This window comes from Gymnoscopelus microlampas (genome assembly GCF_963454915.1).
Source record: "Gymnoscopelus microlampas genome assembly, chromosome: 15".
NCBI classification, from domain to species: Eukaryota; Metazoa; Chordata; class Actinopteri; order Myctophiformes; family Myctophidae; genus Gymnoscopelus; species Gymnoscopelus microlampas.
In genome coordinates, this window is record NC_139952.1 from 37,498,155 (window position 1) to 37,515,179 (window position 17,025).

General features: G+C 38.4%; 2 protein-coding genes across 2 annotated transcripts in view; one reads left to right on the forward strand and one right to left on the reverse strand.

Annotated features, from left to right (window-relative positions):
• Positions 1-17,025, forward strand: part of LOC311062080 (zinc fingers and homeoboxes protein 2-like) — a 518,056-nt gene that overhangs the window by 251,913 nt on the left and 249,118 nt on the right. The gene's annotated exons all lie outside the window — the stretch shown is intronic.
• On the reverse strand, positions 7-5,140 carry LOC311061492 (uncharacterized protein). Its single transcript, XM_084080148.1, has 8 exons — positions 5,059-5,140; positions 4,627-4,664; positions 4,095-4,182; positions 3,497-3,557; positions 1,459-1,534; positions 871-935; positions 296-313; positions 7-60 (listed from the first exon to the last, which is right to left on the reverse strand). Exons 1-8 carry the CDS (start codon positions 5,115-5,117, stop codon positions 40-42), a joined length of 426 nt encoding a protein of 141 aa, XP_083936274.1. The 5' UTR covers positions 5,118-5,140; the 3' UTR covers positions 7-39.

Consider the following 17,025-nt stretch of genomic DNA (forward strand, 5'->3'; position numbering starts at 1 on the left):
TTTTCCTCTTCTCCTCCTTCTTCTTCTTGGGAGCTCACTTCATGTGCATGCTTTGTTTGTCTGGGGAACAAAGGATGATAGAAGGAGAGTGAGGAGAGAAAAAAAGTGTTGTTTCCACATACAAGTTAAACAATGAAATGGATAGTAATGGTGGTAGTGGCATGGATGTTTTATATGGAGCTGTTGATGTTAGTCATAATGGCACACAAGAGTGCATGTTTATCTGTAATGCAGATGTGGCGGTGAGAGTGTTTGATTTCTCTTCAGTTCAATAAATGGTATGACCAGCACTTACCTTCGTGTTGCCCAAATCCTGTAGAAAACAACAGAAGAGAGTCAATCGCAGTCAGATGCAAGATTCGTTTTGTTGTCATTGTTGGAAACATCACTTTCACCTCTATGGAAACTCTCACGGTGTCTTTCCACTTGATAATGTGCATTACTTCCACAGTCCATGACCATTGTATAGTTAAACAAAGTTAATGTAAAGTAATATGAATAGGGTAAGACATGTTCAATGGACTTGGTCTCAGGAGGCGGTTTTACGGGGGTTACAGTGCGTCAAAAAATCTTAATGTCATGTCAAAATTGTGCCCAAATATACAAATTTCCTCAGTGAGGTTTTCTGAATGAACACAAAAGCAAGAAAGCATTTTCTTTTAATATTTTAATTTCAATAAATGTTATTTCATTACACAGACATCCCATACAATCGTTCCTCTCAATGACTATCATGCTTGCCATCAGTAGGACAGCTGTTTTTACTCTGTGTTGGGGCACTTTAAGATTTGTTTCAAATATAAAGCGCAATATAAAAAATATTATTAGCTTTACATTTGACATTTTTTAACTCTACCCACAGAAACTGACCTGCTGCGTCCACCACTGATGCAGTAACTCCCTCTGTGCCACGGCCATGACTGTCCCCTGCTTAACTCTGGACAGGAAATCACAGGAGAGAGAAGGGACAGGATGGAAGGTTTACCTTAAACACTGAACCTAGTCACTGGTTATGTCAAGGCTTTCAGATAACCTATCACAGAGAGAACAATTAATCACATTCCCCTGCAACAAACGCTAGCCCTGCACTGGCCCCATAACTACTAACTACTATTAAACTGCTATAAATGTCAAAGGTTAAGGGGTTTTACTATATTTTTGTAACTAAAGTTTATGTATTTATTCTATTGCATATGGCCAGTCTCTACAAAGGTAAAAGCAAAGCAGTAAGTTAGACAGACCATCTATAAGCCCCTGGTAGTGGATAGAAGTAGCTCTATTCAGTCTGGGGTCAAAGCTTGGACTTGCACCACCATTGTTGTCATCCACTGTCACCGGTTCCATGTCAATATCTCCATCACGTTATATAACTGTATACAATGCAACACTAAAGACCCCCCTCCACTCCAGGCAGGTTGTTGACAAGCTACATGTAGTCTATCATTCTGTTATACTTACCACTGTCTTCTTCCTCATCACTCAAGTCTCTATTTACAGCCACCAGAGTTTTCCTCCTCTGGGATTCAGAGATCTTCTGCAGAAGAAATGTGTTTGTTTAGCTACTGTACGAAATGTATAAAACATTGTGATTTATTACACGGCTTGGTTGAATGCTTGATTCTGATTGGCCAATCACTGAATTCAGCGGAGTGTTATTTCTGGATAATGATCGCTGAGCTCAATAACAGACCTCTGTCTAATCAAAATCTCAGAGCACCTGCTGCGCACCAATATGACAGCCATGTAAACAAACGCACAATGTAAATTAAAGCTAAACATTGCTCTCAAGAATGTTTTTGAAAACATTTGAAGCGAGAAATAGACAGTGCAGCAACCGAATATTGATTCTATTTGATCAACACTTCCTGTTATTTTCCGAGGCGACCGTGTTGCAATGGACGGACGGCCGCACCTGGCATAAATTAATGGAATACTTTCGTTACAGTAAGCAATTAAATACTTGTAATATTGTAATCGCCGTGTAATTGCATTGAGATTGAATCACCCTGTCGGGGTTTATTTCTCAACAATGACCGGCTCGCCGTCAGTTATCCCTTGCTTAACATCTTGAGGGCCCCTTGTCAGACCAGAGCCCTTCATCTTCATCGTCAACTGTATCAAGGCTAATTTACTTCAACAACCATGCTATACGACCGAAAATACATCATTTTGACATTGTTTTCAGTTGAAAATGCGACAATCATTTGAGGAAGTTTAAATAAATGAGCCTTTAAAGCATTAGCTAATGTGGACTTAAAGGGATATTTCACTTTCAAACATGTTTGGGTTCATTTTAACATCTACTCAGGCTTTTGTGAGCACCCCAGACAGTTTTTAAGTTGCTTGATTCAGTATGTAGATATTTGATATACATTTTATCAGACACGCCCCCTTTATACAAACCCATTGTAACTTCAAACTCAATTTTAACCATGTTAGATGAAAACACATGTCCTTAGTTCTGACTGATATTGTCCTTCTAATACGCGAGGGGCCGTTCTTTTTCAATAACCTTTTTCATTTATTTTTATTGAACTATTAAATATTTTTTTCTTTAAAATGTTCCCCCCCCAAAAAAAAAAACTAAATTATTGCAAAAAAAAAAAACACGGCCCCTCACACCTAAGAAGGACAATATCAGTCACCAGAACAAAGGACGTGTCTGATAAAATGTATATCAAATATCTAAATGCTGAATCAAGCAATTTAAAAACTGTCTGGGGTACTCACAAAAGCCTGAGTAGACATAAAAATGACCCCAAACATGTTTGAAAGGGAAATACCCCTTAAATGCAATTTTGAAAGTATGAACCATGCAAGCATAATGACAGGAACACAGGTCAAAAACAAACAACAGACTGGCACATCCCTAACTTTCAGTGGACTCTCCCAATATGTTGGTAACTGATAATGTGTTTGTCAGTGGTCTGCTGCTGCTGCTGAGATCAGTTATCTGTATGTGTGAGAGATTAGCCAAAACTTCCCACTCCCCAAGACCACCACTCCACAGAGGGATGGCAGACAGAGAGAAAGAGAGAGAGAGAGAGGAGGGTGGAGAGATTGTTGCAAAGTGTAGATGGGTGCAACACCCTTCAAGTAAGTAGACTGATAAGAAAGGCAGCTCCCAAAGAGACAAAAATATATACACAATATATACTATAACAAAAGAATAGAGTCCGCACACTGGATGAATCTCCAAAAGGTATTATTTATTATTATTACCTAGTTGTAAGTGTGCGGACTCCATTCTTTGGTGATGTTTGCTATACCCAGCACCTGGCATTTTGAACTGTGGATGTGCTTGGTTTATTCACTTGTTTGTTGAGTGAGTGAGTTTAGTGTGCGCGTGCATGTGTGTGTGTGTGCAGTGCACTGCATGCATGTATGACTTGTCGTGAGGTGAGCACCTGTACCTTCTACTTTAACGTTCAATACTCATACCCGCAAACCCCACCACTGTAGTAGTAGTGAAAGCAAGCCATACTCCTAGTCCTACCTTGGACTTGCTGAATCGCCCTTTCTTCTTCACGTCATCAGTTTCTTTAAGGGCAGCATTGCTGGGAAGACACAATGGGAACGAACAGAGATGACCTGAAACTGTATTGTGAATCCAAAACAGAACTTCACAACACCAGTCAGAACATAACACGCTTAGCAGATTTTGTACTATCTGTGAGGAATGCATTACCGTTTTCTCTCTCTCTCTCTCTCTCTCTCTCTCTCTCTCTCTCTCTCTCTCTTTTTATGAAGAAACATTATTAATAGACAATAAGCTCTAAACTCTAAAGAAGCATTCCAGATATTGCTACAGTGAGGCACTGATAGGTATAAAAGGAAAGAGATGGAATAACTAGCAAAAGAGACCACGTGAGCCAGATATGATCCCATAATATAGCAAGTAGATCAAGTTCAACTTATTCAAGATGTTTATTATGGCTTGCACACACAATACAGCCGGTTGCAACTTAGCAAGCAGTGGGATTCTGGAGTACAAACTTTCCACATTGCAAGTGAAAGAAGAGTTTCCCAGTGGGGATTAATACAGATAATCTTATTCTGTTTCTTCTCACTTTGTCGTGATCCATCATACGTACATGTTGCTCTGGTGGCGGGTTGTCACTGTGATGGTTCTACTGCTTCTCCTTAGTGGACTCTGAGGTCCAGCTCTCCTCCCTGGAACACCTGCAGAACCACCTTTTATCAACGTCATCATGTCAAGAACCACATGCACAGTGTGTATGTAATGGCGTAACTACCCTAGTCTGAGAATGTAATAGAGTAGCCCTGCCAGCTCATAAGCCTAATTAAATATCCCCCCTGAATGGGATATTTCCCTTTGCCTATGTTTGGTTTCCCATGTGGGAAATGAACCCTGGGTGTTACGCGTGCATGTACATACCGTATTAGCGAACAGGTGCATGCACACACAAACGAAAGCACACACACACACACACACACACACACACACACACACACACACACACACACACACACACACACACACACACACACACACACACACACACTTCACCTCCCCAATCAGCTTGTTATTCTATTGTATTCATCATTGGTTTGTTTAATAATGTCCAGTCTATTTGTTTGTTTCTTAGTGTTGGTAAAGCTTACCATTCAGATCATTAACTCTGTTAAGCCTTGGTGACTTCCTGTGAAACAAAAACAACTTAGTGTAAGCAATGGTCTGAGGAGATGTAGGATTTATACACACACACACACACACACACACACACACACACACACACACACACACACACACACACACACACACACACACACACACACAAACACACACACACACACACACACACACACACACCATTAAAATGTTAAAGTAGAATCAAGTTGTTTGAATTTGATTACATTTCGTTCAATTTTAATTAAATTCCAAAATCAAGTTTGAGTTGTTTGGCTGGTAGCCATGCAGAAAGAAGAGTTCATCAATTAGGAAAGAGACATTTATCAAAAACTCAACCAAAATATCTAATTTATGGACTACATTTAAGTAAACTGATGTTGATAAAGTTTCGATCCATGGCCTACCTTGTAATCATCCTTACTATTTTCTCACGATCATCCATTTGTGTGTCTAAGATCACCATGTCCCTCTGTCCACTGGGCACATGTCACTGAGAAAGACAAAAACAAAGTTTTAATCTCATCTTCAGGAGTAGAAACAGCTTTGAACAGCACTGAAAGAAGTTGACATTTAAACTTTCTGAGTTTGCATCGCTAGACTGACAAGTGTGTTGTCATTGTCAACCAGTAAAATAGGCTATTGCCCACTTACCTCCACTTAAGCGTTTCCGAGTAGTAGTAGCCTATTCCATTCATAGATTTATAGTGGTGAAAAGGCCTGTTTTATCCAAAATGTCAAATGCTTAGCTTAATATCCTCTCTCTTACAGAACAACATCTTAAAGCAGCCCAAGTAGTACAAGTACAACATATTGGCAATATGTGTATTTTTTAAATGCGTTTAGTTTTCTGTATTCACGAATCTTAAAATAAAGCTAATGCCCGTTCTGCTTTTGAGGTCCAATCCTGACACATTTATATTGAGTTCTAAATAAATAAATAAACTATATTCTCAGTTGCTGACAGCAGCAGCTATTGGCAATTCACCTGTTGTATCATGGTGAAAAGAATGGTGAAAGAGTGTGAAAGCAATCGACCCGCCGCAACCAGCTGATTTGGGACCTGTCTGTCAAATGCAGGTTGTATTCCAAACATCATACACTGGCGCCACCTAGTGACAGTAGGTCACGCTGCTCCAAATAATCTGATATCCCCATGTTTATGGCCTACCTACAAATTCAGGAATGTTTGAATTACAATCATTACATTTTACAATTTAGACGTTCATATAGTTTTTCTCAGTAGCTCAATATAGGCTGAACTACATTTTATATTACCTATTTGTAGTTAAACAAACTATAGTCTGTATTTCTCTTGATGGTCACTTAACAGCTCAACTTCATTCAGTGTGATGATGCTTTAGTAGAATCACTGTCGTATATTAGCCCTTTATTGCTTATATTTATGAACATTATACAAGTCTAAACCAGATAGAAATGTTAAAAGTTACTTTACTAAAGCCAGGAGGAGCCATGTGTTGCAGTATAACTAGTCTAACTGTCACAAACACTGATAATACCAATAGCTGGGTAGTGGGTACTATTATTTTTAACTCTATGGTACTAACACTAGTGTTGCTGTGAAGTCCTGTCCTGGGGTAACCTGATTAGCCAGATGAAGGCGGTATTGAGTCACTGTGTAACTTCACAGCAATTGCCAGTCCACCACACACTGCTTAATGCATTTGTTCTCAAAGTGGGGTCCGGGGACCCCTGGGGGTCCTTGCAGGGGTTCCAGGGGGTCCCCAGCAAAAGTAGTTAATATAGCATCACAATCATTTTAACCACTTTATCCATATGTTGGCTATACAAAAAAATTGCAGATCTACAAGCTCACAGCGCGTTACTTTGTGCCACGCTGCGAGCTTGTATTTACTTTTTTTTTTATTCAAAATTCTTTGAGTAATTTTGAATTATTTTAACATAAATATTCTCTTCTGGGGGACTCTGGCACAAAATATTTTCAGATGGGGTCCGCAGCCAAATACATTATCAATTTGGGGGTCCTTGAAAAAGTTTGAGAACTACTGGCTTAATGCAAACCAGTGGGGGGCCAAGCGTGTCACGCAGCTTTCCACCAGCTATTATGGGAGGGAGGCACTAACCGGGCCCTCTGTCCTGGGGTGCTTCGACCCCAACAAACCATTCATCATGGACACAGATACTATAGTGACAGGAGAGTGCATGGGCACAGAGCTGCACCAAGAGGAGGAGAATGGTGAAAGAGTGGTCACCTATTTATGGGCATTCTGGTTATGAAACCATGGGCGAGGAATATAAGCACCCCCACCTCGTTCTATCTGGGGAGCTGTTTGATAGAGCCTTTTATATCGCTGTTGAATCCTGAAAAGTAACAGTTTTGGACATATGAGGTTTCCACCCGACAGAGACGATATGCAAACAGCAATAACCCTGTTTCCTGCATGAAGTTGCTGCTTCCTGAAAATCTTCAACCCACCGGTCATTAGCCTATAATACTAATCAATCAAGACAACAACAAACCATTAGCAGTAGTTTATTTGTATAAAAGCACTTAATCAAAATCTTACAATCATTAAACAAATCTAATATTTACAATCATTAAACAAATCTAATATTTCAGTTGGTCGACAGCTTCTTTCAGTTGGTCGACAACAATAATAGATTTGATTTGATTTAAAAAAATTGCAATTGCATGTTATGTAGACATATGCCAGGTTCAAAGGCATCCTACAGCGTTTGAAAGCGTATCATTTGAATGTACAGATTATTGATTTTCTGATATTATACTGTTTAGGCTGATGATAGGTTCTTGGTTTATTTATGATCCTAGATTACTATTTCTATGCATTTGATGTATTACCTTGTGTTTTCCTTGCTTATTGTAAATTGCTCTGGATTAAGAGCGTCTGCTAAATGCCTAAATTGCAAAAAGGTATAGGCTGAAGCCTTATAGCTTAATTCTGTATATTGTATTGATTAACAATATACATAAAAAAGTGTAAATGATCTAACTTTTGGCAATGAAACATGTATAGTGCACAAGATATTTGATGCTTCCTGGGCCAAAGGGACCTCAGGTGGATGGGTCACAACATGAAAGATGTTAGGAAGTTTAGGAAGCAGTCAAGTGAGCATGATTTTGTCCATATCAGGTGATACCTATTATTCAATTAGGTTTAAGTCGTCATTTCTGTTGACACCCCCTCGTTCTTTTCTGAAATGACACTTCTGCAGTACAGTATCAGGCACTCAGCTCATTTTCCCTCTAGAGGCTCAGGGGGAGAGCCACCAGTGCTGGAGCATTGGGCTGTAAGAGTGAAGGAAAAGCAGCATTTAAACAGGACATTTAGTTTCTTATTGAGCTAATTATTTGTTAAATGTATTCTATTTTATTTGTCTATTTTTGTAGCGTTTGAAATTCTTTAAGAGATAAATCCAGATCAATTTAAGAGTAAAAGCTTGATATACACCTTTATATTCACACACATTCTTAATATACTGTACATACTATTATATTTTCATCAGAAGTGTGCCTCAAAACGCACCTTTCAGTCATCTTATATATATTCAATGTTACATTTTAACATTTGACATGTAACATTTGACCACTAGAGCAGGGATTCTCAAACGTTTTGGGCTCAGGACACGCATAATTATTTTCATCCACAGCACCCCAAATTACTTTTCACACATATTGCATATTTTACAATTTGGAGTATGATCGGCTCTAATATAACTATTTGTATCATTATTATTATAAGATGATAATGGCCGCAACATTCAAATGTACGCACACAGTTGAAAGCATACGTTCACTCTATTTCATTTTTTGATTTCAATCTCTTAAAATATTCAATGACTTTGGACATGCATCTTGGATGCTTTGTTTAGCATGCTTTGTTTAGATTGGCACTATCGCTGCATTGACAACTTGAGTTAATAGTTGTCTTCCTGATTGAAAATAACTTTGTACTTGACAGTTAATTCATGCATACCTGAAAACTTAGTATTTATGGCATCATAATACATGTACGTAAAACTTCTACCTTTAAATAATGTTATATTTTCATGAACTAAGAATACAGGGATATAGAAAGTAATTACCAGAGTCATTGCTGAGAGTCTCACTGGAATCTGCAAAGAAAAGGACGAGAGTTAAACCATGAATAGGTTTTGCAGTGCTTAATACACTCATCTAATATTGTAATAGTACAAAACTGTTCGGTCACCTGCATTAAATTTGTAAAATTGAATGCAATTTTATTTTATTTTATCTTATTCCTATCTCTACCCTGTGTTTCACGCTTACGGCTGTTGCTGCTATGACACCTGAATTGCCTGAATTGATCAATAAAGGTTCATCTTATCTTATTGCGTGGGAAACAGGCTTTTTAGATTTTCTGATCCGGTCTGGAGGTATTTTTTTTGTTTTTGATTCCCCTTAGTTTAAAGTGTGTTTAGTTTGGTATAATCGTTTGGTTTCTTTTGGTATAATAATCATTTGGTATGTCCATCTTTTATTCTAACTCGTAGCGGGACTAGCGAGACTAAACCAATTGATTCGGATTATGTGGGGAACAAAAACAATGTGACGTTAACCGGAATCCATCAACAGAACCCAAGTCTTAAGGTCCTTACACACCGGGGCGATTTTTTCGTGCGAATAATGCGTTTTTTTTAAAAAACCTTATAAAGTCAATGGCTCCGTACATGGAGCGAAAAAGCGAAGCGAAAAAGCGTCTTTTAATTATTCGGAACGAGTCCGAATTTTGCGTATAATCGCTATATTCGCCGGTATGTAAGGACCTTTAGAATGAATACAGGGGCACCGATCCTGTGGATGCCTCGGGGCTAAAGCCCCTGCGAGAAATGACGAGCCCCCACCACAATCTCAGATTTGGGGGCCCAGGCTTCGAGTTGAGCCCCCACGAGCGCGCACATAATTCGGCGACGAATACCAGGCTTTCCTCCGTGGTGGAAAGACGCAAGGTTACTCCCTACCTCACTCACTCACTCCCTCCCTCTCCCAGCCCCTCCAGCCCCCTCTCTTGCAATAAGTGAACTCTGTTCTGATATCACACACAACCTCCCTCCTTCCCTCATTAATCAGGTGAAAATGAATTAACTTAAATGTGGCAGTAGCTTACAGGGGACACATTGGTTTAACCAATGTGTTTCTATGAAACATATGAGATATTTGTTTTTCACCTAAATGTGTCTGCTTCCCAGTGTTCCTCATCAGTGTTCCTCATCTAATGTAACAGGCTGTTGGGGGTCATATTAGCATGAATTTCAGCTGGTGACTACATATAACTCCATCTTTAGGCTGAGAATGCAAAGTGCAACAGCACACTTCCAAGGCTGTTCATCATAATACCTCCCTCTTAATGTTTTGTCAGATGTAATTGGAAAATTGGAAAATTTGGGTGAAGGAGCAATGCTTATGCCCACCGCTAAAGTTTAAAAAAAAAGGTAAAGGTAACCTTTAAGATTGATTTTTATTTTTTTTCCCCACACCAGAATCGTCACTGGACTCGCTTTCATTCACAGAGGGTGCTGGGAAGACAAAAAAAGTGGAAATATTATAATTACATTGTGCGCGCACGTGCGTCGTGCGTGTGTGTGTGTGTGTGTGTCTATAATCAAAGCTGTAACTTACTTGGAGAATCCTGGTCCACATTGGCCGTGCCTAGAACACAGAATCTAAGTTAGCCAATGTCAAAACTTAAAGAATAAAGTCACGGGGAAGCAATGGACAGACCTAAATTGAATTATTATTACTAGACCATACCCGGTCGACGCATCCGTGGGGGGATATGCGCACATGATCTGGCAACCCGGGAGCCAGTTCGTCCCATAGCTGGGCAGCCCCGTAACCATGGCGACAGTGTTTTACACAAAAACGCTAATAAGAAGCTGAGATTTGATGAAATTGAAAAACGGGCTTCACAGTTAAGTTCAGATGGTAATGGTCAATGGCTGTGTGCAAAATCAGAGCAATTGGTCCAGCCAGTGAGGAGAACCGGGTAGCTTCACCTACTCACTCACTCACTCACCACTACAGACGGACAGAGGTTACTAGAATTATAGTAGGATTATTGCAAGTTACACTATGGCCTGACTCAGAAGGCCTTGGATTTTGTGGAAGAATGTAGACAGGACTTCACTAGTCATGAATGGATCTAAGACCATGGATAATTTGTGCCAGGAGACATTAATGACTATTCGAACACAGAGGCTCCACCTTCAAACGGCTCTGGGTCCAGATATCATCTAGCCTGTTATGAGATGCCCACATCAACACTATGGTCTCAAAGACACGGTAAAGGATCTACTATCTCATTGTTGCCATAAGAGCCGATCTCCCATTGTAATGTCTTTAAAAAAAGTATTAGACTTTAGACCATTTACGCCCAGTTCTGAAGTATGCCAGCTGAGTTTGGGATATGCTGACTAAAGCCCACTGCGATGAGTTGGAGATGAGTTGGAGAGGCTACAAAAACAATGCTGCAGGATTATCTGTATTCCCTCTTCCTCTGATGAGGCCAACCTGCGTACCATATCCAACATCCTCCCCTACAATGGCTTCCTGCCTGTAGCCCTATCTCCCACTTACCCTCTTTGTTGGCACAGGGAGGGAACAGACAGTGAACCAGAGCAACATTGAAACACATTAACTTTCCTTCTTTCCATGTTCTCTAACTACTTATACCACTTACTTATATCCTCTACAGTCTACTACACCAATACTCTTCACTGACAATAGCCAATCTACTTCTAGATCTGCTATTTTTGTGAATTGTTCACCTATAATGATGTGCCCAGAATAAGGTGGTTACAGTAAATAGTTTTTTATCAATTACCTTTATTCTATGCTTATCTCTTATGCTTTCTGCTAATGATGTTTTTTTAGTGTGTTGCTGGTTAATGTAGGGTTTTATGAGTATGATATAAAGTCTTTATAGTTTTTATATGTTTTATAGTTTTTTTTAGGAACTGTTTTTTTAATTATTACTATTATGTATCCTGCCAATCTGAAACATACATTCAGAACATTTTCTGCATTTAAATTTTAAATGTATATTGTTTATTAAAAAGAAAAGTTAATACTACTGTACCTAAGTCATCAGAGGAAGATGATTCTGTAAAAACAAAGAAAAAGGGAAACCCGTTCAGAATACAGTACTAGAACACATTATTTAATTTAATGTAATCCTATTCCACACAAGAGATTTAATGACTGCTGGTTGAAAGATGCATTTTCCTAATAGAAATAAACATATATATATATATATATATATATATATGTATATATATACACACTGTATATACACACACACAGTATATGTGTGTGTGTGTGTGTGTGTGTGCGTGCGTGCGTGCGTGCGTGCGTGCGTGCGTGCGTGCGTGCGTGCGTGGGTGCGGGTGTGTGTGTGTGTGCGCCTGCCTGCCTGCGTGTGTGTGTGTGTGTGCGTGCGTGCTTGTATTACTATATTGTGTGGACCAAATGTCCTTACAAATATAGTAGAATTTTTGAAAAATAAACATTCGGAGGACAATTCCTGGTCGTCACAAGAGAAATTGTTGTTTTGTAGTTAAAAGTGAGTTTTAGAGTTAAGTTTCCAATTAGGAAAAGATTCAGGTTGGGGTTGGGGTTGGGGTTAGGCATTTAGAGGTTAGGATTAGGGGTTTCGAGTGGAATTATGGAATTAGAACTCTAACCCTATGATTTATACTTGGTTGTGTGCTGGTGTTGTTCATCAGAAATAGCTGATCTACAAGCTCACAAGGTGTCACAGTGCAACGCCTTGTGAACTTGTAGATCAGCTATTTTCAGCGTTGGGGTTAAAAATGAAAATAAAATGTTTTGGCATAAGCATCACTATAACTGCCAATAATGATGGTAAAGCACACACTTGAATGTAATACAGTGATTATACAACGGTTACCAACACGATGAGATATATAATCAAAAAGCATTAATATTGTGGGGCACTTTGCTTTAAAAATAAAATACTTTTAGCTATTGTTATCTCCATTTCTCTGGAAATATACGTGTATGGGGTCTGACTAACAATCAGTCACTTCAGTAGACTCCAATGTAAGGAAACCTAGTTTATTACTCCAGCAAGTAGGTACAGCCTTATAAGGGTGTACCTACTTGCTGGAGTAATAGTAATGACCTAGATGATACCATTTCTAGTCCCTGTTGAGTCAGCCATCCAACTTGAGCTAATGCTTTCTAGAGATTGTGGGTGAATAAATACCACATGTGTAACTGTAGGCCTGTCAAATTTATTACATAATCAACTAATGACAATTATTTTGCATAATCGTTTTGTTTGTGTCATGATGAAGTCGACCCAGGGACTGCAGATGTTAATGACCTCTTAGCTATTTCTGGTGCAATATATGTATTGTGACTGGTCCCTCTGCCAAATAAACAGTCAAATAAATAAATAAATAATCCTTAAAGAATAAGAAGTGAAAGGTTAACTTACTTTGAGAACCCTGGCCATCGCTGGACTTGCCTAAAACACAGAATGTAAGTTAGTGTAGTTCTGGCTAATTTGACTGTGGGGGCCCACAGTCAAATTAGCCAGAACTGGAGTGCAACAGACCTGCCAATCGGGCTCAGCCCTATTGGCATGACTGGTAACACGTCGGACTGGCGAGTGGGAGCCTCGGGTTCAATCCCAGCCCACTGCGTTCCACTACAATCGCATTAAAGCTTAAAGAATAAAGTCAAGGGGAAGCAATGGATAGACACATATTGCCAGTTACACTATGGCCTGACTCAGAAGGCCTTGGATTTTGTGGAAGAATTACGGATAGCACTTCACTAGTCATGAATGGATCTATGACCATTTTGTAAAGAATGTTTCAGAGCATACTTGCCGGCATTAGTCATAAATGGATACCACCGCAAGTTAGACCGTGTTCAGGATGCCCGGAACCCCATATATGGAGATAACTGACATACCCAAGTGTGACATCATAGACCTCCTCCTGGGGCTCCATATGGAGCCAACCAAAACATCCAAGCCTGACTGATAGACCCACTATCTTGACCATCAGGTCAAAATTTGTGTCAGATCCTGTGTCTAGGTGAGACATGACCTTTGACACAATCTAAATGTCTCAATAGAAGAGCAGGGAGATAAAATACAACCACCTCAATTGTATAAGTTATATTATAATACAGATTGGACAAATCTAAAAAAAAGATAATAGAATAATCAGCATTGTTTGGCAGTTTATAGCAGTTTATAAATATATCTTTAGAAAGTAGACATTTTGTGATTTCCATCTCTTAACATATTCAATGTCTTTAGACTTGTACCCTGGATGCTTTGTTTAGCATGCTTTGTGTAGTTGTCTTCCTGATTGAAAATAACTTTGTACTTGGCATTTAACTTATCAAAGTATTCCCTGGCACCGCTGGACTGGTGCCACTTTGAAAAACCCTGCACCAGACTACACTGGCCTCAAGAGGTGCAGTATGTATGCAGCACAAAGGTCCCATGACATGCATTTCCATTCAACCTGAAAACTTAGCATTTATGGCATCATAATACATGTATGTAAAGCTTCTACCTTTAAATAAAGTGTTATTAAAGTGAAGTAAAATGGGATGTAGAGAGTAATTACCAGAGTCATTGCTGAGATTTCCACTGGAATCTGCAAAGAAAAGAAAGAGAGTTAAACCATGAATGTGTTTTGCAGTGCTTAATGCACTCAGCTATACTGAATAGTGTAATAGCACAAAACTGTTCGGTCACCTGCATTAAATTTGTAAAAGTAACAGTCATTAACAAAATGCAATATATCTGTGTACAGACTACAGAGACTGTATATTTAGAAAAAGAACATATGGGCTAAAGTTCAACATTCACCCTCAAAACGGCAAAGAACAATTATGTGATTTTGTCACCCCAGGAGATTCCTTACATTTTATATAAATAATTTTATAATAATGGATGTTTGTTTATGTCAATCATGAGTGTCTTGTTTTTGAGAATAAAACCCTTCAACTCAGTTTTACTTTGTTCTATTCAACAACACTGTTCGTATAATAAAGAAATGTGCATTTTGAAAAGGTATAGGGGCAAACATTATCAAACCTTTCCGTTGGCCGTCAACCTTTTCCAGACTGCCTTCCCCTGCCAACCCAGCCAAAAGGACAAATTCAAACACTGAACAGACTTGTTTATTTGCGTTTCTGATTGTGATCCTAAAAGCATATTGTCATACCGTTTTGGTTTACAGTCTTACTTGAGTCGTTGCTAGAAGATTCACCATTTCCCTCTGTAAATGTAGACAATGTTGTATAAGCTCACACAAATTCCAAACAGTATTTTCTCTTCTCAGGATGAACATGGCTTTACATCATTTACATCATACATGGGCAACTAGCGGCCCGGGGGCCACATGCGGCCCCCACCTTCACTTAATGCGGCCCGCAGGTTAATTTCGTAATACTGATATATTATTGATTTCAGCTGTTACAATTCCAAACATGCAAACATGACTCACTTTAATTACTTCCGTACATAAGTATAACTAAATGCATTTGAAATTAAATAAAAATGTTACTTTTCAGGATTCCAATTCAAAAATAGCAACAAAAAAAAACAGGATTCCAATTCAAAAGTAGCAAAAATCCACGACGCGTTTTGAGCTTGTAGATCGGCTATTTTTGCTACTTTTGTGTGACATAGAAGTACGGCATTAATTTACGAAAAATGTACGTAAAATACGGTGTCTGCCCAACAGTATATATGCAATGTGGCCCTCTGGAGTGAGTGTGGAAATATAGTGGCCCTCTCTACATCATCAAAGTTGCCCACCCCTGATTTAAATCTATAGAAAATGTGAAACTGTCATATGAATTAATTTCAAAGATGCCACATTAGCATCGCAAATCATTATTTCTATACAACCGTTCAACTCAGTTTTACTATATTCTATTCAACAATACCGTTTGTATACTGTAATAAAGAAATGTACATTTTGAAAAGGTAGAGAGGGGCAAACATTATCATACCGATCAGTTTATCTCGCTCTTCAGCCTCCACACTGCGTTCCCCTGCCAACCCTGCCAAGAGGACAAATTCAGACACTGAACAGACTTGTTTATTTGCCTTTCTTTATTTCTACTGTACACAAAACTGGGTGGATGCAGATGAAATCCCTAAGTCTTAACATTACATGTATGAAACCTGTAGCAATTAACTATATTTTATTTTGAATAAAATCATTCTGGCTTTCATCCTAAAAGCATATTGTCTTACCTGAGTCCTTGCTGGAATTGCTAGAAGTTTCAACCTTTATCTCTGGAACAATAGAAAGTGTTGTATTAGGTCATACAAATTCCAAACAAGTATTTTCTCTTTTTTGGATGAACATGGCTTTACATCATTTACATAGAACATTTGAAATTGTCATATTAATTAATTTCTAAGATTGCATATTAGCATTGTAAATCATCATTTCTATACAATCCTTCAACTCAGTTTTACTATATTCTATTCAACAATACCGTTTGTATGATAAACAAATGTGCATTTTGAAAAAGTAGAGAAAAAAGTATCATACTGTTCAGGTTCTCCAACTCTTCAACACTGCGTTGCCCTGCTAACCCAGCCAAGAGGACAAATTCACAGAACAGACTTGTTTATTTGCCTTTCTTCATTTCTTTTGTAAACAAAGCTGGGTGGATGCAGAGTCTTAGTCTTAACATTCCATGTATGAAACTATTTTTTTTTAGGAACTGTTTTTTAAATTATTACTATTATGTATCCTGCCAATCTGAAACATACATTCAGAACATTTTCAGCATCTCAATTTTAAATGTATATTGTTTATTAAAAAGAAAAGTTAATACTAGACTATGTATTTAATCTAGATACTGTACCTAAGTCATCAGAGGAAGATGATTCTGTAAAAACAAAGAAAAAGGGAAACCCGTTCACAATACAGTACTAGAACACATTATTTAATTTAATGTAATCCTATTCCACACAAGAGATTTAATGACTGCTGGTTCAAAGATGCATTTACCTAATAGAAATAAACATATATATATATATATATATATATATATATATATATATATATATATATATATATATATATATATATATATATATATATATATACATATATACACACTGTATACACACACACACACACACACACACACACACACACACACACACACACACACACACACACACACACACACACAGTATACGTGTGTGTGTGCCTTTCTTTATTTGCTACTTTTGTGTGACATAGAAGTACGGCATTCATTTACGGCATTCATGTGTGTGTGTGTGTGTGTGTGTGTGTGTGTGTGTGTGTGTGTGTGCGTGTGCGCGTGCGCGTGT

Coding starts and splice junctions, on each gene's coding strand:
- LOC311061492 (XM_084080148.1), bottom strand. CDS start 5,117: ATGGTGATCTTAGACACACAAATGGATGATCGTGAGAAAATAGTAAGG. Junction 4,665..5,058: donor ATAGTAAGGATGATTACAAG/GTAGGCCATGGA, acceptor TTTGTTTCACAG/GAAGTCACCAAGGCTTAACA. Junction 936..1,458: donor TGATGAGGAAGAAGACAGTG/GTAAGTATAACA, acceptor TCCTGTCCAGAG/TTAAGCAGGGGACAGTCATG.